At 44.2% G+C, this 27,757-nt stretch overlaps 1 protein-coding gene across 2 annotated transcripts in view; it reads right to left on the bottom strand.

The window, feature by feature from the left end:
• Positions 1-1,215: 1,215 nt before the first annotated feature.
• LAMA3 (laminin subunit alpha 3) overlaps positions 1,216-27,757 on the bottom strand; it is a 240,097-nt gene continuing 213,555 nt past the window's right edge. For both annotated transcript variants that reach the window (XM_053912463.2, XM_024580236.3), the window contains 13 exons: positions 25,263-25,380; positions 24,746-24,886; positions 22,345-22,484; positions 21,651-21,782; positions 20,155-20,308; positions 16,404-16,573; positions 13,159-13,342; positions 11,012-11,152; positions 8,023-8,182; positions 7,785-7,915; positions 5,939-6,032; positions 3,757-3,876; positions 1,216-2,985 (listed from right to left, as the gene is read on the bottom strand). In XM_053912463.2, the coding sequence (XP_053768438.1) occupies positions 2,840-2,985; positions 3,757-3,876; positions 5,939-6,032; positions 7,785-7,915; positions 8,023-8,182; positions 11,012-11,152; positions 13,159-13,342; positions 16,404-16,573; positions 20,155-20,308; positions 21,651-21,782; positions 22,345-22,484; positions 24,746-24,886; positions 25,263-25,380 (1,831 nt within the window). In that variant the 3' untranslated portion in view covers positions 1,216-2,839. The remainder of the gene's footprint in view (positions 2,986-3,756; positions 3,877-5,938; positions 6,033-7,784; positions 7,916-8,022; positions 8,183-11,011; positions 11,153-13,158; positions 13,343-16,403; positions 16,574-20,154; positions 20,309-21,650; positions 21,783-22,344; positions 22,485-24,745; positions 24,887-25,262; positions 25,381-27,757) is intronic.

Below are 27,757 nucleotides of genomic sequence, written 5' to 3'. Positions count from 1 at the left end.
CTCCAACAGGTGCAACCTGTCTTGAAGACCACAGGCAGACTTTGGTGAGTTTACCTGTAGGGCATCGGTGGCTACAGCCAGTTTAAAAAGACATAAATGTAAGTGAATATAACCTACTAGGGAACAATTTGGTAATGGCTAACTACAAATATAAAAATGTTATATCCTTTGGCCTAGTAGTTTTACTTCTAAGAATCTTTCCTAAGAAAACAAAAAAGTTTACATTCTATGACATTCATTTTAGGAGGTTGGTTAAACACATTATGGTAAATTCATTTGATGTATTACTCACACTCAAAGACCTAAGAAATAGGCACCATATGGTTTTTAAAAAACATAAAATATATACAGTATAATTGTGCTTTTGTAAGAAAACACAAAGAATAATAGACATATAATTAAATACAAACAGATTTCTGAGTGATGAGATTTGGGGTGATTTTATGCTTTTTTACATATTCCAATTTTTCTATAATTTACACGTACACCATTTATATTCAATAAGATAATGTTATTTTAAAATTGTTCCACTCATACCCTGGCTCTAAATCACCATTCCTAAGAAATCTAGCCTTTCTGGAGCTAGCATGGGAGACTAGAAGAGAGGAGTAAAGGTGGCTGAGGTGGGCGGGGGGAGTTGGGTTGGGGGTTTTGCAGGCAGCACTGTGTGGAGAATGGGAGCAGAAAGGAGCTGAGTCAAAGTTCTTGGTGGGGAGGTGAGGCTACTTCCTGTCTGGGAGAAAGGGAATGCCAGCACGTACTGCCCAGGGCCACTGCCCTCTGCCATGGGGTTATTGGTGAGTGTGGCAAAAACTCAACAACCCTGAAAATTGAGGAATGAGGTCAGGAGGTGCCCAGAGAGAGGCTAAAGTAGCCTAGGAAGGCACACAATTGCCTCCTGTCACTTGGCACCCCTGGAGAGACCACTGCCCAGGGAGAGGGGCTGAAAGTTTTCTCACAACCCAGGCCCCACTCCTCTGGACCAAAATGAAGCCAACTGTGGACATGTCGTGGCCTGGTCAGTCAGCCACCGGTGAGCTCGAAGCCTCTCCTTAGACCGTTACCCCAAGGTCAGCATGGAAGATAACAGTGATGATATTTGTATGGCACTTGACAGTCTACAAATCATTTCCATGACAGTTCAGTAGAGAAGCTGTGAACATTCCTTTCAGAGAACACACACTTGCAATCGAGAAGAACCATGGCGAGGGCTTTCCCTTTCCCCAAATAATTCCATCTGTGACACCCTCTTCTGCCTTCTGGTGGCTGGGATTATGTTTAGAAGAGGCAGACAGACAGCTGTTTCTCAAGCTACTACAAAATGATGGAAAACCATGGATTAGTGAAGAATTATTTGCCCCTTTACAGTGAATCTAGAAAGTGCTGATGAATAATCAGCACTAACAAATAACTTTGTAGATTCAGTTAAGTCAACACCAGGAAGCCAGAAGAGAGAATCACCTGTTTAGCGTAGACCTGCCAGAGACAGGTGAAATGGATGCTCCTCATGTAGACTTAGTGTCTGAGCGGTAATCATCTGGTCAAGTTTTCACTTGAAAATCAATGTTTTCTGAAAATTCGTGACTCAAGGTCATACATGGCCCAGCATAGCATCTCTGAGGTCCACCGGCCAGCCTCTGTTGAATAGCCCCTGTGATGGGGACCTGCTACCTCTCCAGGAGGACACTCGTGTTTGCACAGACATGTGAGTTAGAAAGCACGCCCACAAGACTGCGGTGTGAGCATCATAAAAGAGCATTGAGTTGAAGGAAAGGTGGCTCAGTTTCAGAGATGGTGGGCGTAGAGCTGTAAGAACACCACATAGGATGACGATATCCAAATTTCAGAATTATTTGTCATTTTCCTCCTGATGAACAAACACTGTGTAGAAGATACAGACTGTGAAGTACTTGCATAGTCTTCTTTATTAGGGAGAGTAGTGGTGGGTAATAATATTAGCCTACAACATGGTTCATTATTTTCTAGATAAAACTGGAAGTGATTCATCCTTTCCAGTGACTATTGTTAGCTTGCCATACAAAGCTTTAATTACAGTACGTGTATCCATCTCAGCTTCCCTATTAGATAGTTTTTGCTCTTAGGGGATGGGTCATCATAAGCTGGAGTTGACTGAGAGCAGATTGTACCTGGGAAGTCAAGTGGATTATAGGTTTATTAAATCGGTTTGTCATTTACTATTTTGTGAATATTACATGTCTCCCAAATTGGACTGCATATCCCTTCAGGGCAGGAATTACTTCTTATACCCGACTATAGACTCAACACTAGGACCCACAGTACCTACCGATATATGCTCAATAGCTATTTGTAGAAAACTGTGTTGCAGGTGGCACATGCACATTGAATAGGTGCTGAAGAATTGTTATGATTATCGATGACCATGAAGTCACTGACTTTATGTTAATAAAACATCATAAATTAAAGAGTACACTGCATTAATTTAACCTCATACATTATAACCCCAGAATAGATATAAAATTATTGTATTTTTAAAGTGCTTTAAAAGATATTTATTTTTAACAAGTGGAAAATAATGTTCTTTAAAAGACATTTCATTTTTAGTGAAAAATGATATAACCAAAAGCATATAACAATTTGTTCATTGTCAAGAAATGGGATTTTTATATAAAACACATATGTTGCTCTGAATACCAAAATGATGGTTATGTGTGGTCGAAGTTCAAAATTGGATTTGCTATTAAACCCACCCGCACCATGTCTTAAGTCAAGAATGACCTTGAGCAGGGAGAGGGAGGTGCGTCGGCAATCTGTGCTTTTAAAGGTGAAAGCAATTTCCTCACTGTGTTACTGGTTTGAGTCAGTGGTCGGGACAGCCATTCAGACTCACAGTCCCCTGGACTTCCACAGTTTCAGTGACAGGGATGGGAATGTGGTTGACTTGAATATTCTTCAGGCAGCCAAAAAATGACTCCCAGACAGGGAGCTTAAGGGTCTTCAAATCGGCTGAAAGAGGAAAATGAGAGGCATTCAATGAATAATTCATGCTATCAAATGAATGCACCCAATTTCAAAAATAGTCAGGTTAGAGCTAAAGGGACCCAGGGTCTCAGCCGACCCAGTCATTTCTTCCATTTAAGCAGGTACCCAACACCCCACCCACTGTGATAAATCAGCACAAGGCAACTGTTCAAATTCTTCAAAGAAGGAGATTCCACAGCCCAAATCAATAGATAATAACTCTGAATGCAAGTGCTTTTTATGGGTCATGGAAGACCTGTAAAATTAATGACCAAACTATTTGGAGGGACATAAAACAATGAAGAATGACAAGACTCTTTTCAGGCAAAATTCCAGTCTTAAACCTGTCTCCATCTCAACCTGCCTGACTTCCCCATCCTGGCCCCACAAAGCTTAATAATTCACCAGGAAAACTTAATGCCTGGAGAGGAGAGGCCAGTTCCTCTGCCCCCTTCCTGATTCTTTGCTGATACCGGGCTTCTTGGTTAAGGCAGCCTCTTACGAGAGGCTTGTAAATTACAGGCGTGGGACAGGAGGAAGCAGCAGCAATGTGGCCTGGGCTGCCATGAAATGTGCCCATTGCTGCAGCTGGGTGTCCCCAGCTGCTGCAGCAAAGACCCTCACCATTTCCCCCTGCACAGTCAACAGCTGCTCTCCCGATGACCCGCGGGCTGGAGTATCGCATTTGTCGGGTTAAAAGGGAAATGTTAAGAGCCGACATGGGACAACATGGTGTGGAAGTCATGACGAGATTACCTGGGACACCTCCGATGTATAGTGGCTCCTGAGTGTCGGCAGGTGGGAAGGGGAGCTGTCCGGCTGTGTAGCTATTGTCTGCATCCAGCTCCAGGTGCAGGATGTGTTGCTTTATGGTGACTGCAGGGGAAGCAAGCTGGTCAGGTGGTACCTGAGGAGAGCCCTGCCCACTGTGCAATGCCTACACTAGCGTGCACCCGCTGGCTTCTTTGAACTCATTCCTGTCGGATCTGTGGGAGCACTGTTCTTAGAAAGTCAGTCAACCCAGACATACATTCAGTTAATTTCTCCACACCAGGTGGTGTTTAGGGGCTTCCACATTTATTACAGAATTTAATCCTTAAACTTTGTGAGAGAGGTATTATCACTCCTATTTCCCACATAAGAGACTGACTCTCAGGTATTGAGGAGCTTGACAAGACAGCTTGGTCATAAGTTGCATGGTCTCCTGGTCTCCTGTCCAGGGTCTCCTGTCGCCAGAGGCCATGCTTATGTCACGTGATCTCAGCTTCTTCACAAGAGGACACTGACTTCCAGAAACTAACTCCAAAGACAGTCACTTTTGTGCCTCTAAGTAATTCCATCCATGTTAATAATCTTCACTAATAGCAATGCTGTTAGCTTTCAAATTGGGCAAGAAAAGGCTAGTTTTTTACAAAGATATTTTAGCCAGCATAAGTTAATATATCGCCAAACTTGTGTCCACAAATTATTTGTAAAATAGCAGATTCATAAAACAGCAGAGAGCAGGCCCAGACAAAGGCTGTGCCTGCTCTCTGTCCACTGGTTTGTCTAAATTGTTTGCATTCATATTAAATGGGTATTTAAAAGGAAAACCCAACATTGAACTTTAACAACAGTAACAGCAAATACTTACTGAGCACTCACTACATATTGGACACTGCTAAGCACTTTACTTGCATTATCCCATTCCGTTTTCACAACCCTGGGAAGTATATGTTCTTTTTATCTCCATTGTACGATGAGGAAAGGGACTATGAAGAGCGATTAAGTAATAGCTTGCCCAAGGTCACACAGGAAGGGGCTGGGATTGAGATTTGACCTCTGTTCTTTTTGACTTCAGAGCCAAAACCTAAATCACAGTGTAATACTACCTTAAAAACAAACACAGCTTATCAGTTTTGTGCGCTCAAAAACCAAAAATGTCAGTATGTCATGGAGAACTGGAGGCAGCACCCGGGAATTACATAAACATGGTGGGGGTGAGAAGGGACAGACATGTCCTCTTGCAGTGAAAAAGGAGGCCTTTTTTCACTACGCTATCTCAGTCTCTCTATGCAGTTACTTCCTTACCTTGCTTTACTATTTTTTCAAAGCACTTGCCATGCTATGGACCCTGAGAAGAAAGAGTCATTTGATGTGAAGCCTAAGAAGGAATTTATTTGCTGACATGGACTCTTCACGGTCAACCAAGGGCCCAAAGTCTATGACTAATAAGAGTCTAGAGGCCATTTGCTGACAGGGGCTCCTCACATACTCCACATACTGAGAAGACCCTCAGACTGAATTCTCAGCTTCCTGCGCAAGCAGAGGGGTCCAACCTCTTGGCTTCTCTGGGCCACACTGGAAGAAGAGCTGTCTTGGGCCACACATTAAGTACATTGTGACACGTAATCACACATAAAAAATCTCATAATGTTTTAAGTAAATTTACGATTTTGTGTAGGGCCACATTCATAGCCATCCTGGGCCACAGGTTGGCCACCCTATTATGTCCTGATTGTTTACGTTGTTTGAGTCAACAATGGCAGGCTTCATCTTTTGACTGATGGACTAAGATCTGCCCCATCCAATCAGATCTATACAAATTGTATCCTCATTTGCATCTTGACCAATCAGAACCGCACAATTTAGAAACATCATTTGAAAAAAACTGGGGACTTTCATTATAGAAGATCACTTCCCCTTTGTCTCAATGAAACACAGTTTAGGTTGCTACCTGAATTTGTGTCTCCTGGGCTGCAGGTCCTTTTGCTCAATAAATGCTTTTTTACTCTTTATGATACTCTAAAATTACTTTTGGTTTATAGTTTTAATTTGGCGAGCTGACCTCGGTCAGACACTAATGGATTCATGAACGCAGGCTGCATTTGGGACATTCAAGTCAGATGAAAAGGGAGATTGTGTCAGTGTGTGAACAAGAGGCTACTGGACATCATACCTGCCACCGAGTGCCACTGTCCATCGCACAGAGACTGCTTTGGTGTGACCGATGTCAAGATGCCGCCTGCCTCACTGTCCACGGAGGCAATGACCTGCAACACACATGCATTTTCCAATTTCCTTCAGAAAGACAGGTGGAGCCAAGTTCCTCTGACCTCTTGCCTCCCCACCCCTTCCACCCTGACAGCCCAAGAGCACTTCAGATACAAGTTCCCCTCGCCCACCCCAACTGATTACATGGGGTCCAAGACTTTGCAAGAATCTCTCTGCTGCATCCCTCAAAGCAAGCGAGCATCAAATTTAGAATTCTGCCTGAAGTTGCTGCCAAAGGCAATAAGCTACTCAGACGTTGCTGATTAGTGTGGAAGATCTCCTGAGCCATTATATGTGACAGTGGCTTGGTTTAGAAGGACATTTAAAATTTGGAAGGCAAAAACGCTGGCTGAGGCCCACATACTGCTGTTAGGGCCAGTCCATTAAAATAATGCCATGAATGCATAACTTATAGAAGGGTTCAAATCCAAGGAATCCCACAAACTAACTGATTGGATTTGTACTGGTCACGTGTCAGGCACTCAGCGTGTTACTGTGTAAAATCCCATTCTTGGGGCCAGGATTCTCCAAGCACCAAATTAGGGTGAAAGAAATGAGAGGACTAACATAAGTGTTGACAAGTAATTTATATTTAATGTGCATGTAGCTAGACAGTGCAGCCTATTCTCAGGGAATTTTCTAGCTAAACAATGTGACTTCTGTTATAGAGGTCATCAGGTCCTGATTTCAACTTCTGTGATTATTTCCCATCCAGAAGTTCTCATTGGAGACTGTCCCCAAACCCTCCCCTGAAAAGGCAGCCTTCTCTCAACCGCTGCCAAGCAGATAGCTGCTTACTTCGCCGGCCTCCCAGAGGCCTGCTCAGACTTAAAGGCTGCAACTTAAGAAAAAAAAAAGTGTTCTTCTAGGAGTATGGATGATTTTATTTTCTTCTGGGTGTTTTCCCCTCACATTTAATAAAATGTGGAAGGATGCAGGTGGAAGAAAATGGCACATTATCGACCTTTGCCTTGAGGCTTTAATTAAGAGAGGCTTCCTAGAAAAATTTGATTTTAAAGAGATTTTTGTGAAGAGAAGAGCAATATAACTGGGTTATGAAAATAAGATATTGACGAAGCCTGTGAGCAATGGGAAGGATGGAGCCACAGAAACAGACACTGGAGAAGGAACCATGAACAGCAAAGGAAGCTGGTGGAGACCTGGCAGCCAGCGTGGCTGCAGGACCAGGGAGCCTGGTAAGCTGTGCAGAGGACAGGGGGAATATGAAACTGATTCAGTGGACAGGGTGGGGGCACACATGTGACATGGTGTAGACAGCTGGTGGGAAAAGGTGTGCCATGAATTCTGGCACTGCTCTTAGGAATAGAAGTAGAGATGGGACAAGGGCGAGGGGCAGAAGAGAAAAATGACCATTTATGGAGTATATGACAGCTTCTACTCTCTTGACAGAAGCCCTAAGATACAAGCATTATTATCTACACTCTAAAGATAAAGAAATTGAGTCTGAAAGAGGTAAAGTAACTTCCCTAAGGTCATACAGCTAAGTGGTGCTGCTGGAATTCAGCCCAGCTTGTTTGAGTGTTCCTACTTTTAAAGATGAAGAACAGAAAATATGACATGGTCACATTACTTGCTAAAGGGAAGGGGAGAGTCAGCCCTAAAGTCGGGTCTCTTAAAGACAAGATTGGATTCACTCTCTATCATTGCTTCACCTAGTATGGTCTCCAGAAGTGGAAGCTGCTTCTAATGTAAATTCACATGCCCTTCCACGTCATCAGACAGCTACTCACCTTTCCTGCCTCCATGTAAACACACAGGTGCCTCCCGGGTTGACTGCCGATGTGTATTAGGATTCCAGTGAGACTTCTTGGACAAATGCTGAAAAGGAGCTTAAATTCTGGCCCCAACAACACAGAGTTAGCTTCAAAAGAAAAAAAATAATAATGAACAGTTAAAACATCGTATGTCAAGAAAAAGGATGGAGTTTTTCAGACTCAAAGACATGACCTCTTCCAAACTGCTCCTTACCTAGCTTGATGTGACCCTCTTCTTGGGAGAAATAAATGCCTTTCTCCAAAGAGCCAATCAAACAGGGAGACACCCCAAAGCTTTCAGAAGGGGTGTCTAGTGGTTTTGAATCCAACTGAAAGTTCCTCAGGCATCCCACAAAGCTCTTTTGGGGAAGGCTCTGCAACCAAGCAGAAGAGAGAGCAAAGTTCATTTCCACAACTTTCAGATGCCAAGGTTAAGGGCAAGGGCAGTTGTCTGCTAAAGGCAGAAGGCTGGGGATTCATTCTCTCTGTTGCAAAGGGTCATATAGGCTTGACTTCCATTTGGCTCCTTGCCCACAGTACCAGGAACAACCTGGATACCGGACGTTTCAGTGGGTTGGCAAAGTTTGAAGGTGGTGTGTGTGCAGAGAGCAGGCCTGGTGGAGGTTGTTTGCGAGTGCCGGAGCAAGAACGGGAGGGTGACCAGACTCTGGTCCACACAGACAGAGCTGCAACAGGGGGAGTTCCACCTTGCACTTCACAGATCTCACCATCTCTTTGCAGGTACAAACCACTTCTTAGGGTTTCATGAGCTCATGTGATTGCTTAATGCAGGGCAGCTGACTGAAGAAAGAGGTGAAAACATTCCTAAGACAGTAAAGTGTAAAAAGGTTCCCTAAACCATTGGGCTCCTTGAATGCATTAGAGTTAAAATGAGACAAGTGTGCAGCATCGGTAGGCTTGTGTGAAGCCCCATGCCTGCCTAACAGGCAGGTGGGCCTGAAACAGCAACTCTCCCTGGGGCCTAGGGATGCACTTCTGGGTCCTGGGTCCCCTGAAATCATACACCAGATATCCTCTGCATGTGTGTTTGCCTGGGGAGAGGGGCTGTAGCTTTCATGAAATTCTAAAAAATGTTGAAGCATCACTGAATTAAATCCCTGCACTCCCTTCTAGAATCAACACCTTTAGAACCCTGGAATCCTACATGATAGATGCAAGACATGATCATTTTAAGAGAATAAGGTGACATTAGAGAGGCATGTGGTGTCAGTGTCAACAATAAAGTACTGATTGGGCTTCCCGTGAAATTTTTAGTCTCTTCAGATTTTCCATCGTATACAATACTAACGAGCCTGTAGCTGAGACCCGGCTCCGACTCTCCAGGACAGGCCACAGCCTCACACTGAACTCGCAGGGGTGTCCAACCTTTTGGCATCTCTGGGCCACACTGGAAGAAGAAGAGTTGTCTTGGGCTATACATTAAATACATTGTGACATGTAATCACACAAAATCTCAATGTTTTAAGTAAATTTAGGATTTGTGTTGGGCCACAGGTCAGACACCCCTGCATGTCGGAAGGCTGGCTGCAGGTTTGGTGTTCGGCAGCACACACGGTCGGGTTGGATGTGGCCTGCCCTTTCGCAGGATTTGGAGGAGGGTGACCCAATGATGATCTTTCAGGTTGAAGGAAGGCTGCAGAAAGAACCTAGGCTTGTAAGAATGTTGTAAACAGGGTTCTACAGATTGTCCCAGATATTAGGATGCCAAGTGTGAGGTATCCAGGTCAAAAGAATACCCAAATTGTGCCCCTGAATAGCCACCCTATCCTGTGATTTCTGAGAGGGAAATGGGTACAGAGGTTTCAGAAAAACAAATAGTAACACTGAATATCCTCCTTAGCAATTAATATGTTGTACATATATATTATATAATCTATTATGTTATATATTATTTATGATATAAATATTATTATATATAATAAATAAAACCAATACTTTATGAGTTGCTGGGGCTTTGACCCAAACCCTAGTACAAAACTCAAGGGGGCCAGGCTGAGCCCTTGTGGGAACTTCCTGGCTAGGCAAGGGCATCCTGAACGCACAGAATCCACACTGGCGGAAAGGACCTTCTTTAATTATGCCCATTCCCAGGCCCAGATTTGCATCTTGGCCCTTCCTCCACCACTGCAAGCAAACATCACACCAGAATGGGCCACCACCCATGAGGAGAGGGGCAAGAGAGGCTGAGCGTCTGGCTGTGCATTTAGGTGGAGGGCAGTTCCTAGGCCTGAGCTGCAGACAGAACCATCTTAGTTAACTCTGTGAGAGAAAAAAGCAAATCTGAGACAGTGGAGAGTGGGTACAGCTGCCCCAAGCAAACTAGGTGCAATCTGTGCTCTGGCAGCGTGGGAAGGGAGAGAGCACTGCAGAGCTCAACCCTAGATCCGTGGCCCCATCAGCGCCATTGAACTTGACAGATTCAGGGACATACCCCTCCTTCTTGGGAAATAGATGGGCTTGTGACTTTCCCTTAGCCCAAAGTTCCCCCAAGTTTTGTTCTTGATATAATTTTATTTTAGGCACCAAATAACATTAAAGCACATATTCAGGGCAGGGAACAAATTTCTGTTTGTGCTAATGCATTTTAAACACCTCCTGATCGCTTGTCTAGCTCCTTCTTCTGTACATTAAGGGAGTGGAGGCAAGACTGTCTAGCCAGACTTTTTAAATACTTTTATTTTCACATGTTCATTTCGGTGGTTACCTACTATTTACGGTTAAGAATATTGGGTTTCCATTTAGGAGAGATAAAAGAAGATCCTTTAAAAGCAAATTTAAATTAAGCAGTGAGTTGACTGAGAGCAAACTATTAAATGAGTGTCTCACTGGATACAGCAAAGATGGTGAAGGTGGCACAGCCTGCTAAAGTTGGAAAAATATCATCTTAACCAAAAATCCCCATCTACAACCTAAAACGTACGTTTTTGTATTCCCTAGAGGAGAAGCTAAGAGAGTCACATTTCTAACGCCACAGAGAAGCCCTGGGCTCACTCCTTCAGGGCCTGCCCGTGCCTTAAGCTGCACCATGAAAATGAAAGGCTGGAAATGGGGAAGGTGTACCTCTCTGTGGGCTTATGGACATTAATTAGATTATTTAAAAATCACTTAGAGTATTTTGATACTCTTGAATACCTTGTATAATTATAATGATTTATCTATGGCTCCGAAGCATAACTCCTTACCTTTGGCTTCCCTGACGGAGACGATCCCAGGGAAACCGGTGTCTGGAGGCTGAAGGTGGGAATTCCAGGCCAACTTGCCTCCCAGGCCCTCAGACCATCTACAACCAAGCGCCACTTCTCTCCATCTTGCCCAAAGGCCACCTGCAGAGTGAAGAAAGTAAGTTAATCACATTTTTGCCTTTGACAATTGCTGCTGGCATGGGAAATTTTTTAAAAATATTTTTCTGTCCCTCCAAGTAGCCTTTAAAAATCAGAGATTTTTCTCCCTGGAGTTGTTGTCATCATCATCATCGTAATTTTGTAATATTGTATTAGATATTAAACAAGGAAGCTAAACACATGAGAAAAAAAAAAAAACAAAAAAACCCAAGGTTGCTCAAAAGTGAACTAATAAAGATATAGTTAATCCAAAAACTTACAGAAAATATAAACAATTGAAGAACTGAAGGAACATAAATATACATACACCCATGCAACAAAGGGGAGTAGCTTGTGCGGACCTAGGAGCAGGGAAGGGAGTCACGTGCTTCCTTGAGCAGGGCTCCTGGAGGAAGGGGCCAGTGGCTACTTCTCTGTCAACAAGAGGAGCAAGTGTTGTCAACTCTTTGTTAAAAGTCAGGATATCTGGGCTCCACGGTGGACCTCATGGCTATGAGACCCTTCACTAATGGCTCCCCAGTTTATACAGTCAGCTGTGACCTCTGGCCTATACTTTCTCCTGACATGTGGGCTCACATGTCTGACAGGCAGCTCAGCTCTAGGATGTTCACACTGGAACTCCTCCTTTTCCGTAGCTCTACACTGCTCCTTCCCCGGCCATGTTCACATCCTCCCCATATTTTTCATCTCAGCAAAAGTTCCATTATTGACCCGATTGCTGTTTCTAATCAATCTCAGGACTCAATATTGCCTCTTCTTTCTCTCACACTCTACATGCAATCTACATGGATGGTCCATTTCTCTCGACCTCCACCTCAGTCTCTCGAAACAAAGGCACTAGCATCCATCTGGTCTACCTATTTCTACTTTTACCCTCTTTTAGTCTCTTCAGCTAAAGAGAGTTTTGAAAATATAAATCTGTTCATGCAATGCTCCATGTTTTTGGTTTTAGACTCTTCAAAAGCTTCAGAGACACTCAGAATAAAATTCAAAATCCTTACCTTGGTCTTCAAAGCTTAAATTATCTGGGCCCTGCCTTGCTTTTGAATCCCATTTCTTACCCTTTCTTGTCCATTTGCTCAGCTAACTCCAGCCTCAGGGCTTTTGCACCTACTGTTCCCTCTGCCTGAAACACCCTTCCATAACTTCATGTGATTGTCATCTCCTGGAGGAGGCCTTTTTTCACTACGCTATCTCAGTCTCTCCATTCAGTCACTTCCTTACCTTGCTTTACTATTTTCTCAAAGCACTTGCCCATACCTGACATTATAGGGGGCAGCAGGATTGTTTATTATGCTCCAGGTGGCAGCTCATTAAATACTTGTTAACTAAGTGAGCACAACCTGTAAAATGACTTAAGTTTTCTGAGTTCTAGTTTCCTTATGAGAAAAAAAATACAGGTCCCTTCTTGCCTTAAACTGTATTTCTTTAAATCTGGGATGTCTGAAGGCAAGATCTAGGATGCTAGAGATGTGGCTTGTTTTTTCTTTAATCCTTGTCCAAGGATACATTTATTGACTTAAGGGTTTGAGAGAGGAGGAGAGAGGTGGGGTAGAGACAGAGAGAGAGAGAGAGAACGCTGTCTGTCGTTCAAAACCTGACCGGCGGCCACACCTGCAACCTAGGTATGTGCCCTGACCAGGAATCGCCCTGATCACAGGGTCAGAAAGGCCCTGACCACAGCCTTTTTGCACATGGGACAATGCTCCAACCAACGGAGACACCCGACCAGTGTGAGATGTGGGTCTTTTTACTTGTGCTATGGGGAAGGCTCACAGAGAAGACTGGAGACCTGGAAATTGTTCTGAAGGAGAGAAATGGTCCAGGAAGCTGGGGTGGGAGTCGGCAAGGGGAGTGAGACACTCCAGGGAGGCACGGAGGGGACTGAAGAAGCAGTGAGGACAGCCACTTGGCGTTCACGATGGCTTCCCGGCACCGCGTGTGCAGCAGTCTCCAGTGCTGAGGTTCCGGCGCAGCCCCGGGCTTACCGTGTGCCACTTCCCGTCGTTGCACTTCATTTTGCTTTTGAGCCTCAGCTTTTTCCCGTCTGTCCCCAAAGCAAGGACCAGACGTCCCTTTGAGAGATAAAGAGCCAGAAAGGAGTTCTTGGTGCCTGTGTAAAACACAAGCCCTCTGGAGGATGTTGTCTGCACGTCCACAGCAAACTGTGGCCTGTGGGGAAAAAGACAGCAACAGGCAAAGAAGGAAAAGAGAGGTTTTTAGTGCTTTTTTCCAAATCTTCGAAACTGGGAGAGAGGATGAGGAGCAAACGTCCCAACCTCCATTATTTAAATAAATAAACGGAGGCATGTGCTGATTAAATGACCCATCCCTCTGGAGCCTTTTTAAATGCTAACCTGAGGAGATGTTTATTGATTTTACAGAGGGGACAAGAGAGAAAGGAAGGGAGAGAGGGAGACACTGATGTGAGAGCCACGTTGATCGGTTGCCTCCCATTCGTGCCTCCACTGGGGGTGGAACCCGAAACCTATGTGTATGTGCCCCGACTGGCAACTGAACCCACAACCTTCTGGTGTAGGGGATGATGCCCCAGCTGAGCCACCTGGCTAGGGCTCTGGGAACTTTTAAAAATCATTTATTGGCTGTTAAAAGTGGTGTTGTATAAGTTCCTCACTGAGTTGGGGAATATTGTGGAAGTTCTACACCAAACTTAGCTAGTGGGGTAAGCCCCAGCACATGGCAAGGAGGAAGATGGCTTACTTAAAAAAAAAAAATCAACATTAAAAAAATGACAGTAGCGCTGGACAGGTGGCTCAGGTGGTTGGAGTGGCATCCTGTGCACCAAAAGGCTGTGGGTTTATTCCTGGTCAGCCACATCCCAGGCTGCAGGTTTGATCCCTGGTCAAGGCATGCGTGGGAGGCAACGGACTGATGTTTCCTTTTCTCTTTCCTTCCCCCCCCCTCTAAGATCAATAAACATATCCTCTGGTGAGGTTTAACAATGTTATGCTAAAGTAGGCATAACATAAAACATACCATCTTAACCATTTTAAAGCTTTCAGTTCAAAGTGCTAAGTCGCTCATACTGTTGTACAGCCTGTCTCCAGAACTCCTTTCATCTTGCAAAACTGAAATGCTGTACCCATCAGACAACAGCTCTGAATTTCCTCCTCCCCTGGCGACCACCATTCCATATTCTGTCCCTGGACTTCACCACTCTGGGTACCCTGTGCAGGTGAAACCATGCAGTTTGTCTTTTTGTGACCAGCTTATTTCACGGAGCAGCTCCCCCTCACATACCCTTCAAACCCTGTGAGCATGCATGCTGCTTTGCATGCACACAAGGAGAAGGTGTAAGGAGGAGTTGGGGGATAATTTGATAACAAGGATTCAATTTAAGCATCAGGTAAGCACTTTCTTTCTGTAAGACACACTTAACACTGAGGCACAGGAGTGCAGATCCGCCTTCACCCACCCACCTTTGTCTCTCAGGCCTTAATACTCCACCTCTGATAAAACAGGAATTAAGCAAGCATCATGCAGTAAAAGCAGAGAATCAAAGTTAATATCTGTTTGCATGATGGTTACATATCATATATACATCTGGCTAAATAAGCTTTACTTTCTATGAAAACTCACATTCATTCATCTATCCATCCATCCATTCATTTAACAAATATTTAATGAGTGCGTAGTATGTATAAGGCGCTGTGATGGAGACTGAGAATGCAGTAATGGACATCTCACTCCTTGAGTTGTTTATGGCACACAGGGGCACTGCAACAGGTACCCAAAGTGCAGTAGGAAGGCGTGGTGGGAGACACAGGTGTTAACAGGCTGCCATCACCCATCCCTTGTGGTTCATGTCTAAGGGCATACCTGTCAGAGGGCAGGACCTGGGTCTACCCCACTGACAGCTGCATCCCCAGTGCCTAGTAGTCAGTTGCTTAAGAATTCGTTACTGAATTGAATTAAATAGTATGTGGAAAATTTGGAAGCGGAATAAGGAAGTGGAAGAAAGAAAATCACACTAACTTCTCTTTGCTTTTTAATCCTGTGAGGCTGAGCAAACAATGAGATGCACTTTAATTCTTCAATTAGCAAGTTTCCTTAAGGGTAATGTTCTTCAACGTTTTTTTAAAAACCTGTATTTGTTAAATTAAACCAACCAGATGGCGATGCTGCTCAGTATTTCTTGTGGTGTATCTGCATTAGCGTGGAGGTTTGGGAAACGAGGGTTAGCCAGTTTAAGGGAGGACAGAACTTGCTACAGAACTTCAGTACTTTACATGTGTGGGCGTGGTTAGTAGACTTGACATTTGCTCTCCAGGATTATTTCTTAAGGCAACTTTCTTTCAGAGAAGACTGAGTAACATCCCAAAAAAGTGGCGGTAGGAAGCCTGACTTTCTCAGAGCCACACTGCAGTCTGAGACCCTTCCCACCCACCCCTTCCCTCCCCTCTCCTCTCGCAGGTGGCAGGCCCCTATCTCAGCTAAAGCCTTCCCTTGCCAGCTCCTGCCTCCTGCCCCCTCCCCCTTTATCTCCCGCAGGAACAGTAACTCTCCTGCACATCTAACCCCATCCTGACATCTCCAGCCTGGAGGAACTGGCATATGGCCTGAGCTCACACAGCCAGCAAGGGGCTGAGCAGGGACTGAAAGACAGGTCTTTTGGACCCCTGAGAAATTCCTCTCCTATAGATAAGTCATAAAGGAATCTTTGGCACAATTTTATTTAGGCCTCCTTCAGATCACATGAAAATGACAAACCTTGTTTTTCTACTTTTCTTCTGACATAATTAATGTCTCTGCTCATTCCTTCTTCCCCCAAAGAGATGCAACTTGTTAGCACAAAAAGTCCAAATGTATCCTATAAAAATGATCTAGCTGGCACAGAGTCTACCGAAAAGAATGATTTTCCTCTGATTATGGAATGCAGGGGAAGAAAGGTGATTTGTCATGGAAATAAATAGCAGCTTTGGAAAGAATTATCAGCCTTATTTTTAGAACACTGTCAATTCTAAACTGAGCTGAGCTGACTGTTCCAGCCTCTGAGCCTCGCATGTCACGTGTGCCTTCCCGCTGCGGGGCAGGACCCCCCTCGGGCAGTCTCTCTTCGTGTCCCGTGCAGGCCAGCACCTCTTTTCATGGAAGTGGCAGTGCAACTATCATCAATGACAGGTGCATGGTTTCATGCCAGCTAGCCTGACCTGGAGTAAAATTACAGAGTCAGATTCTGAGTTGGTGTAGGGGCAGGAAAATTAAATATTACCTTGGTTTTAGCAACTCTGGGGGAAGCATGAATATCAAGTGGCTGGTGGGGCTGTCCCCAAACCTGAGGGCTCCATGACTGGCGTGGGTCCTGGGAGGTGATGGGCAAGACTGAGCATTCTGCCACATCTGCACGCTCCTTGGGGAGGCCACTGGTGTGTCCTGCATTGGCTGTGTGGGAAAGAAGTGCAAAATTAGAGCCTCTAATCGTCAAGGGGAAGAATAACAAATGGTTATCTTGCTAAGTGCTTAGCAGTTTTTACCTTGGATCCTAAGAGAGGAATTCAATACAGATGAACTCATCCTTGGGAAGGATGGGCATCATTCCCATCCTACAGAAGTCTGCTCTCTTTCCTGACAGTGCTGCACCTGGAACCAGCCATATCCAGAGCCCCTCTCCACCTTGGGGTTTCATTGGAACCACAGTGTCCCCTGAGAGCCAGCACTTGGTTGGCAGCACCAAGGCCTAAACAGCCAGCCGGTGGGATGTGGAGCTGCCAACCTGCCACCTCCCCTGGGCCATTCACTCAGGCTTTAGCAGGGGGGTAGTGAGAGGATCAGGAGAGCAGGGGTGGGGCCTGCATCAAACTTGACCCATGCACAGAAGTCTGAGCTCAACAATGCTTTGGACTTATGAATGGGATTGAGTTTTAATGCAGAAAACAACCATAATAAGTATCAGATGTGACTAGAAAAACTGTCAGAAGAAACCAAGACTTGCCAGCCCTCCCCTGCTTTTCTCCACTGCAAAGCCCAGATTTCAATGATCTGTCCATGCCTTTCCCAGGCAGATCAGTGCTGCTGGTGCTGGGCATTGCCACGTAAGGATATGTCACCCTCAGCAGCGCAGGACAGAGCCCAGTCCTGACATACCACGCCTCAAGCCCCTCCTGTGTCCATTAATGTGACATGGTGGCCCCCTTACTGGTTAAACTGTTTTGCAGTGGGTTTTCTGGAGCTAGCAGCTGAAGGCTTCCCAACAGATTCAGATTCCTTCAAGACCAGGTTTTCCTCCCCAACCCAATTCCTAGATAAGATGCTCAGAATGCAAATGAGTTACTTAAAACATTCTATGCTTGCACATTGCTGAGTGGAAACGTTCGATCACTAGAAAGTTAAGTGAATTGCTTGAAACCAGAGCCAGTTCTGGACCCGACTGCAGCTGAGGATCTGAAGCTCTGTATCAGAAGCACTCCTTTTAATGGCTTCATGTTAATTACAGAAAAATGTCAAAATTAGATCAGGCCACCCAAGATTCGTCTGATTTGGTTCAAGTGTGATTCTAAGCTTACCGCCCCCCCCTCCCCCCGCAGTCTCTTTTCTCCACCAAATTCGCCCTGTTCACCAAGCTTCCCAAGCCTGCAGACGCCACATGGGAAGAGTATGTGAAGGTGAAAAGCACATGCTTTGAGATTCCACAGCCCTAAGCTTCAATTCTGAATCTACTACTCACTGACGGGACAAGTCTTTTTTAACCTCTCTGAGACTCAACTTCCTGACCTGGAAAGTTGGCATTGTATTCTGCTCCCAGAGGGGTATGCTGAGGACTGGAAGAGCTGGTATGAAGATTTGTGACGATCAGAGAGAACGCACACAAAACGTCTTTTACCTGCGAGCTCCACCCACACCCCACCTCCCCACTTTGGACTTCTGCTCCTGTAGCAACAACACGCACTTGTCTGAATTAAACCCATACTCCAGACCCAGTTCATGCATCACCTCCTCCGAAAAGACCTCCCTAATCTCTGCAGCAGGAAAATTTCTGCTGTACCACGTTGCATGTTTTGTCCCTTTCACTTAGGTTATTAGTGTGAATAATAATAATAATAATAATAATAATAATAAACAATAGCTAATATTTATTTCATGCTTATCACATGCCAGGCACTTTTTTACATGTTCTATGTTTCTTACCTCATTTAATCCTCACAGCACCATGAGATAGTACTATTATATGTCCTCATTTATGTTGCAGGAAATAGACCCAGAGGGAGGTTAAATCATTCAAGGTCATATACCTAGTATGTGATAACACCTGACACAAACCCAGGGCAACTGACCCAAAGTCATAGGACACAAAGCTCTGTTGCCTTCTCTCTGTTGCCGTGCCCGGCAAGGCAGAATTAATGTCTTATTCCAGCTAATCTGGGGGCTTGCACAAAACGGGGAAATTTAAGTGTAGTGTATTTACTGGACTCTCCCCCATCAAGAAGGAGACACCATGCAAGGCCCACTCGGAGACACCTGACAGTCTCCTGCCAGCTTTCTCTACCCGAATGTCCTGCAGGCACCTGCCACTAAATATGCCACAAACTCTGCTCATTCTCTTTCCCTCCAAATACTTGTCCTGTCCTCTTTCCACGATGGCATCTCCATCCACCCAGTACCCACACCAGACTAGATGCCTCAGAATTGCATTAACTCCTGCCTCTCCCTTGCCACCCACATTCAATTATCCTGTCATGTATATTTTATCTTTTAAATAGCTTTGAATCCATTTCCATCTCTCTGTCTCCATCACCACTGTACTAATTTAGTCTCTCAGTAATTTTCAGCCTCACAGTAAAAAAAAAGGAATATATGACTTCATTCCCGACGGGGCAGGTCTAAAGATATTCTTTCCATAACTGTGAAATGATAACCCTTTGGGATTTATGAAGTATATTCCTTCTTAATAGCATAAAACATTTCTTATTATGTACTATCTATTAAACTCCCCCAAATCATTGTACAGCAGGGAAATATTGGCAGACAAGCAGTGTGCGGTTGACGTTAAGTGAAAAGCATGCTGAACAGAAGCAGATTGCTTTTACGAGCACGCGGGTTCTGGAGTCAGGCTGCCTGGGTTGGAATTCCAGCTCCACCCTCCATCTGCGGGAGCTCAGGCACATTGCTTGCCCTTCTAAACCACAACATCCTTTTCTGTGAGATGTGGCTGGTAATAGTACTTCTCTCACAAGGTTACTTGTGGATTTAGTGAGAAAATCCTCTTAAAGAGCTTAGGGCAATGCCTGGCACTTCGAGGTGCTCAATGTTATCCATTAATCATGTTAATTGTAACCTCAGACACAGGGAGGTCACACAATTGACCTCAGGCAGAACAAGGAAGTCTTTAAGTCCTAACCCTGTGTTCAATTCCTTATGATGCTTCTGCTGCTCCAAACAAGGAATTTTGTTTCCTTTCAGCCCAGTTTAGCACTGCACATTAGTATCACCGGGGGGAACTTGACTAACTTCAGCCATCTGGACCCACTTCAAGGGCACTTGACTTAATTGAGTGGGATGCAACCTGAGTGTTGGGATTTTAAAAGCTCTTCACATGTTCTCATGTGCAGTTAAGGCCAAGCCACACTGGTCTAAGCAAGGCCTGGGTGCACTGCACATCTGTCACAGAGGCAGGACAGAGAGGTATCTGTGGGGAGCAAGAAGGGGCATGGGCCCTGAATTCTAGAGACAATTACTGTACCTGCTGGAAGTGTCAAAAGAGCAAGACATCAGCTATAGAAATTTGGGAGCCGAAGTCAAGGCTCAGTCGGTTCTGTATCTGCAAAAATTGCCAAATTGTCATCGATACAAAATACAAGCTAAAAAGAAAACTGCCTTGACCTTTTGGCATAATCTGACTCTGGATAACTCATTGATCCCACTTCCTGGAAGCACTGAGCACCTTGGGGTCAGGTCATCCACACTCCTCCTGCCCCTCCCCCAAGCTCTCCCATGAGATGGTGAGAAGCAAAACCCATGGCACTTACCTGGTTGATATTGAAAATCTTGGCTCTGTTAAACCTTGTAGAACCTTGAAGCAACATTAGAAAAGGTGGTTTGTTTAAGCTGCAGCCTCCCAGAGACACATCTTTCTGGAAAGATTTAGTGGCCAAATCTAGGACTTCGGGACTCTGTGATAACCTGGAATGAGGGCAGAAAAAAAAGCCACTGCCAAACTTGGTCACATCAAGGAAGACATGCTGGCAGGGAGAGATTGCTCCGAAAACCCACGTTCTTACTGCCAGGGTTTCCGGGTAGCCTTTCATTTGACTGTCCCTTATACCTAGGGGCGCCACCAGGCTCCCCACAGAGGATGAGGATACGCTCTGCCCACCTCTGTACTCCCTAAAACACCCAGCACTGCGCCCTGCCAGCAGGAGGGCCGGAGAAACCTCTCTTTTCCCTTTTCCTTTGCCTTTCTTTCTGAATGGCCAGGACAGCGGCAAAGCCGGAATACTGCAGTTCTTTCTTTGGAACAGGTGTCATGTAGAAACATGACAACGAAATATGCCAAGAGGAGAAATGCAGGCACCGGATGATCTACAGGAGCTATTTTCAACCTTTTTCCTCTCGCGGCACACATACACTAGTCACTGAAATTCTGTGGCACACCAAAAAATGTCCAACAAAAAATAGGTATCATTTTAATTCATTCACACTGTACGGCTATTGTAGTGTTGGCTGTTGTCACTTTCTGTTTGTTTGTTTGACAGTCTGAAGGAAAAGAGGCCAGTGGCCCTGACTAAGTAGTCAGGTATTGCGTGTTTTACATATTCTTGCGGCCCACCAGTGTGCCGCACAGGTTGAAAGTTGCTGATCTAGAGTGATGGTGAACATAAGGGAACCTCCGAAGTGAGTTTATTAAAGGGTCTTTCTTGCTGCATTTGAATAGGGAAGTATTACAGATAAGTCTGTTTTTCTCATGATTGCTGTCTGAGCCTTGATGGACAATACAAGCTCCCAAGCTCCCAAGCTGCCTGAGGTTCATGACCAGTCCTGGGCTCTCCCTCTGTTCTGGAGAGGGTTTTGCCTCTTATCTAAAAATAACCATTTTGCATCACGAGGGCAGAACATTAAAATGTTTGCATGCCAGCCTCCGGCTCTACTCTCTCTGGAATGTCAACGCAGCAGTTTGCTTGCCTAGCATTGCACTAATCAGAACTGGGAGAAGTGATTAAATCTAACTGTGAATCTTGATTAAAACCAAGTAATATTTCAGTGTGGATCTTTTTCAGAAACAATCTGAAACTTAATTTTATTTAGACCTTTTCCAAGGTTATGAGCCAAAGCTGCTCCTACAAAGGAAGGCTGCGCCCACGTGTTCTTTTTTTCTTTTTCTTTTTTGGTTGTTGTTGGTTTGTGTTGAATGTGTGTGTTATGCCAGCGAAGTCATTCTTTGGGTGTGGTAATCCGACCCCACAACAACCAATGACGCCATCTACGTCAGCAGGCTGTTCTTATCCTAGGAGAGACAGGCTCGCACCTCAGGAAAAAAACGTTGCTGATACAGCCCTCAAAATTACTCCCGCCCAGACGCAGGGACTTCTGGGAACTTGAAGAGCCTTGTAGCCTCTGGTTACTTTTCAGAAGCTGGTCGTCAATGAGAAGCCGGAGTCTGAAAGAGGAGGAAAGCAAAACAAGGGTGAGCAGTGCTGGGGAAAACAAAGGTTGTCTCCTGCGACCGGTCAGCTTACTGTCTTCAGTGCAGACTCAGTGTTTTTACAAATAATAACTGAGTAAAGAGCATTTACAGTCTTTCATGTATTTCTCTTTGCACACATTTTTATGAAAATGTCCTACACATTCAGAAAGTGCATACATTGTAAGTGTCCAGCTCAGTGAGTTTTGCAATGTGAACACAGCAACATCACCAGCACCCAGATGGAGGACTAACCAGCACCCCGGGGACCATGTTATCACAGGGAGCTGTGAGCTTCCAGTCTCATTATTCCCTCTTATTCTCCCATTTGGAATTTACCACAATTTATTTATCCATCCAATGTTGATTAATTTTTAATGAGGAAACTGATATAGAACCAGGAAGAAGGCCCAGACTTACTCATAAAATAGTGTCAGTCTCAAGGGCAAATATTTCACAAAAAAAGATACTAGAAAATGCCATTAAACTAATCAGAGTAAAATTCTTAGAGCTCTGGCAGACTTGCCGTTCCACTCACCCAGAGTTGTCGCTGATGACGGACACGTAGTGCAGTAAGCCGTCCCTGTAGGTCTGCGGAGATTTAAAAATCGGGCCGCTGCTGTCCCTGGTGCTGAGTTCAATGTGCCCGTCTTCCAGGGTGACGTGGAGGCTGCTTGTCTGAAATTGTTACAGGGTATACCCATCAGTGCAATTCATTTGCATTTAAGGATTATGAATGTATCAATACTGAATTGACAATCAAACCTATGTATAAAACAGAGTGTTTTGACCCAAATATTTTGACTTTGGTATTTTGATCTAAAGGTTGTTTTTAAATATTTTAATTCCATAGTCATGAATATAAAAATCTTATGCAAATTATTTCAACACTGATGAATTTGTCAAAAGCATTTTATGGACCTACATTCATAAAGCAATTTAATTTCTCTATTAATTAGATAAAACAGTTAAACCATTTCTAAATTTTTCTATTTTCACCCTCATTTTGCTTAAGTTATTTTCATTAGATCAATTCTTTCCTGAACCAACTTTAGAATGAAGACTTCACCCATCATTTTTTTCATATGTGATTGTAACAATGATCTCTTATATTCAGGAATTATGAATTTTTAATTTTTTGGTCATAATTTCTAGGAAGCTCAATTTTCCTATGTCAAACTTTGCAAATCTAAATTCTGGCAAGATAATTTGATTCTTTCTGTCAATTCTTAATTTAAAAAATAATCATGGGTGCTTTTAGCAATTGTCACTTTAATTTCGTTGATGTTTCCTCTACTGAGTACAATTTTTGCAGTTTTCAGCAAGATGTAATTCCTCAGTGAGGTTTTCATCTAAAACAGTTTTTACAGTGATGGCTGTAGCCACGTCAGTCTCATTTTATGTTGATTTTTTTTCAGTTGGCAATGTTCACCATGAATGCTGACTGACACGTATCTCTTAGCTAGCCCACTATGAAGTTGGGGGCCATGTTCCTAGGATATTTTCAGGATTCCTGCATAGCCCAGGATTCATCTCATCTTTTAGTAAGTCAATTAAATCTGCCATCTGCTTATGATCATTTTGTATATTATGTACCCAGTGTCCCTACCCTTGGCAGAAGAAACAAGTGTTCCATGTCAAAAGAGTAGATCAGAACATCCTGTCCCGACGGAAGAGCCATTCCCACAATCTAACTGTGTGCATGTGCTTTCCGAGCGCTGGTTTGTGAAGAAAGATCTCTGAAGGCTAATGAGCAAAGATGTCAAGAGAGGAAAGGCTTTCTTTTCTTATCGTGTTTGTGTACATTAAATCCTCACCTGAGAACATGTTTATTGATTTGAGAGAGACAGACAGACAGACAGACATAGATGTGGGAGAGAAACATTGATCAGTTGCCTCCCACATGCTTCCTGACCTGGAATCAAACCTGCAGCCTAGGTGTGTGCCCTGACAAGAGATCGAACCCGAAACCTTTTGGTGTGTGGGTCGATGCTCCAACTAACTGAATCACCTGGCCAGGGCAGGAAAGGCTTTCTAATATGACATATCCACAGAGTCAGCTACCGTCCCTCCCTTTCCACAAATACTAGATGTCTGTTGTGCTGGAAATCCTGAAGAAACTAATCCAAGAATGGCACACATATGCTATTTCTACTCTCTTTTTAAACCCCACTTGTCCCACAAGGGGATTTCTAAGTATCAGTTGACTTCTACACCTACGTAACTGCACTAGTTAAATCCTCTTAAATTGTACAGGCTACTTCTTTGCTGAAGGGAATTTCTGTGGCTCTGCTGTACATGAGCAAAGAACAAGGTACCTTCTTTTCTCCCATTTCTCAGTTGTAAATATTGTCCAACTAGCTGCTGCTGCAAAAAAAAAATGAGAGCTATCTTCTGTGATATCAAAAAAGAATAACGGGGATACGTTCTGATTTTTTTCATTGGACCTAAAACTTTAAGCTACATTATTATTTATAACAGTTATAATTTACCTCGACTCAAAAAATAAATCTAAAAAGAATGAAAATATGCCCAAGAATACACACAAATTCAATTCTGTGAACTATAATGTACTTTCTAAGCCTGATTTCCTTTAGGACCTAACCTGGGATGTGTATTTCAACTTCCAATTTAATGTTCAAAATCTCTCTATTGTAAAGGTGGCGAACCCAAGGCCTATGGGCTGAATCTGGCTCTCCACCTTATTTTATCCTGCCCAGCACCTTGTTTCTACCCGGTGGCAGCTCTGAGCTCTCACTTAACTGTTAAGGAGTAGTTACAGGTATACAGTCCTAAAATTACATTCGGCCCTTTGAAGGCAACATGAGGCTGACGTGGCCCCCGGTGAAAATGAGTTCGACACCCCTGCTCTGTCGTTTCTGACATCCAACTTTGAGTCCAGTTTAAATCTTGTACAGTATTCATGCCACGTTTCATACCCCTGCCAGATGACTTAATAATGTGCCGCTGGGTTGAAAGGTCTGAAACCCAAAGGAGGCCTGGAACTGGCTGGGCAATGGAGAGTCCAAATCGGTGAAACTCAATTGTCCTCCCCTGGAGAACGAGGCAGACCGCACGAGCTGAAACGCAAACACAGTAAATCACTAGCACTGCAATCATTTCGTGGCCGAAACCCCAACCTTATCCTATGTCTTTTCACCACAACTGATTAATGTGGTTTATGATGTCTCCGGAAGAAACTGATTTTGCTTTTCTGAATGATAATTATCAATCATCCGTAGGTTTTTATGTGTATAGTTGATATTCCTTCTTTCTTACAAATTTCACATGCAGACCTAGAGAGGTTTTGCAAGCGTGTGGGGAGTGTATAAGAGCCAGCTGTCAGTAACACTTCTGTGCCGCCAGAAAAGAGTCCAAAGTCGGTGTGTTGAACGAATACCAAAAATGGGTTGGTTGGGGAGCACTCCCTTGTAAAGCTTTGAACTCTTCACATACCTTCCAGTCTTCTGAGCACTTCTTTGTTACTCCCACAGTATCGTTCAACCTGACCACGCCGGTGGTTTTCTTCAGATTTTTCATGCAGCCTCGGAAAGCAGGTGTAGAAATGTTAAACCTGATTTGGGGCACACAAAAAGGAACGGGATGTACCCGACCAGGCTCACCTGAGAACTGGAGCTGACACACTGCACTTTGCTACTTCTCACCCGTAAACAAGTGTGTGTGTTAGGGTCACCTGTTATCGTGGGATTTCTATAATGTTGCTTATTTTGTGATGCTGGGAAAATCTACTGCCTTTCTGTATGATTCCGCATTCTCAGCTTTAAAACAAACACTATAGTGTTAACAGAAGAATGGCCAGTGTCCGCAAAAGGTATAGAGACAGAGAAGATACACAATATCTTGAATTGCTCCCTACCCCACCCACCCATGCCAGCAGTCATGGTAATACATGGTGAATAGAAAGCATAGTAATAAATCAACATACTATAAATATTAATAAGTATATATTAATAACTTAATAACTAAGTAATTTATCAGAGTCAGGAATGCTCTAGAAAATTTTTGCTCTTTTTTTCTGTCCTCCTTTGAGTTAGCCACTTTTGAATTAGTCTTTTTTTCTGTCCATTTCTAAGCTAAATGTAGAAGAAACAAACTGTTACTTTTTGGTTCTAGACAATTAGGAAAAATGTGGCTTGATATTTAACCAATGCCAGGCCGGGACAGAGGGAGCACTGTCTGGCCTCCTGTGCTGTTTCCGCCACCTCCTAAGGGTTATTGTGAGGGTTAAACACGCCAGTGCTCAGGAAGTGCCCGCAACCGTGTGTGGACGTGGTCACGGATACTCAGGAGGTGCTTCTCAGAGGCAACATAGGCCTGCTCTGGAGCTGTGGGCTCTGGAGCCAGACTGCCTAGGTTCAAGTCCTGTCTCTGCTGCTGGAGGAGGCGACCTAATGTCTCTGTGCCTCTATTTTCTCATGTATGCAATGGGACAGTTAATCTGTTTCCTGGGGCTGTCAGGAGTTTAAATGAGTTAATATGGGTAACAACACACTCAAATGGCACTCGGTATGGAGCAGGGACTCAAACTATGATGGCAGACTCAGTAACGATTCCTATAGCACAACGATTATAAGGAAAACCAGCTCTAAAGCAGCTCTTCCCGTGTGGCCGCCTTGGCACTGCCCTTTTGTTTTGACTTCTGCCTCTCTGTGAAGGTGAAGTCCCTTAAAACATTGACACGCATGAACCAACTGGAGTCCAGGCAAATATTTGCGTTTCTTAAACAAATGATGTACTCAGAAGAACACAAAGCTGATTTCATTATAAATCCCTAAGGCAGCTCACTTTTCTAAATGGAAAGGTGTCTGCATTCATTTTTATTCAATTCATTATAAGCAGTTTAGCTACATGCAACGTGCATAAAATTAAACTTTATTAAAGGAAAAGGAAGAAATGAATCCTCACTGGAATTGCAGCATGAGCTTAATTATTGTATAAAGATGGCTTTTCCCTCAGAAGAGGAGGAAAGTTCATATGGGTTGCTGGAGCTTGTCTATTTATACAAACATTTAGATCCACCCTCTCTTCCATCTCAGCATGCTTTAGGCACATCAGCATCTCCTGAGGCCCTTCTTTCCAGACAGTACAGGCTGAAGGAAGAAGACGGTGGCAGGAAAGAAGAGGGGGAGAAAGGGCACTGACAGACATGAACGCCTGTTTTATGCACAGGAGTGTCATGCCGTCCTCACAACAACCTTCTGAGGGAGCCACTGTCTGATCTCACACTTCCTGAGCACTTACCATGTGCCCGGCAGTGTGCTCACCACTCTGAACCCCACAACCGCCCCAAGGAGAGGCAGCTACTGTGTCCACGCTACACGCGCAGCAGGAGGCTAAGGGAGGCTGAGTAACCTGCCTGAACTCAGGAGTGGGAAAGTGGCAGCACTGGGACCTGACTGGTCAGCGGGACACACAGGGAGTGTCACCTGAAGCCCTAGAGCCTTACACACACACAGCCTGTGCACCCACAGCACTCGGAATGATCATGGCTCTTTCCTGCAGAAAATTTATCTACATCAGAGATGATGAGATGATAAGACTTATTTCCACTATTCTTTGGGACGACCTTGCTACTCGGGGTCTTTGAGGGTGTGGAGCTCCACATTTACTCCAGGATGCAGGGACTGCACACACTCGCTACAGGAATGGGGCTGTAGAGGGGTATAGGCTGTGGTATTCACGGGCTGGTACTTGGGGCTGTGTATGCATACCATGGACCACTCAATTCATAAAGGCTTAGCCAGGTGCCAGCCTGCTGGAGGCACATTTCAGAGGGCAGTAAGAGCAAAATGTAACCCTAAACCCAGTGCTCGGTACTTAGTAAAATGTCCAAGACATCCTTGACTGATTTTACTTTTCAAGTTATTTTCATTTTAATGTTTTATTATTATATTCAATAATGTTTTATTATTATACTCAATGTGTCTCCT

Source organism: Desmodus rotundus, chromosome 10 (genome assembly GCF_022682495.2).
Source record: "Desmodus rotundus isolate HL8 chromosome 10, HLdesRot8A.1, whole genome shotgun sequence".
NCBI lineage: Eukaryota > Metazoa > Chordata > Mammalia > Chiroptera > Phyllostomidae > Desmodus > Desmodus rotundus.
The sequence above is the reverse complement of the archived record's forward strand: the minus strand, read 5'-3'. Positions and strand labels throughout refer to the sequence as shown.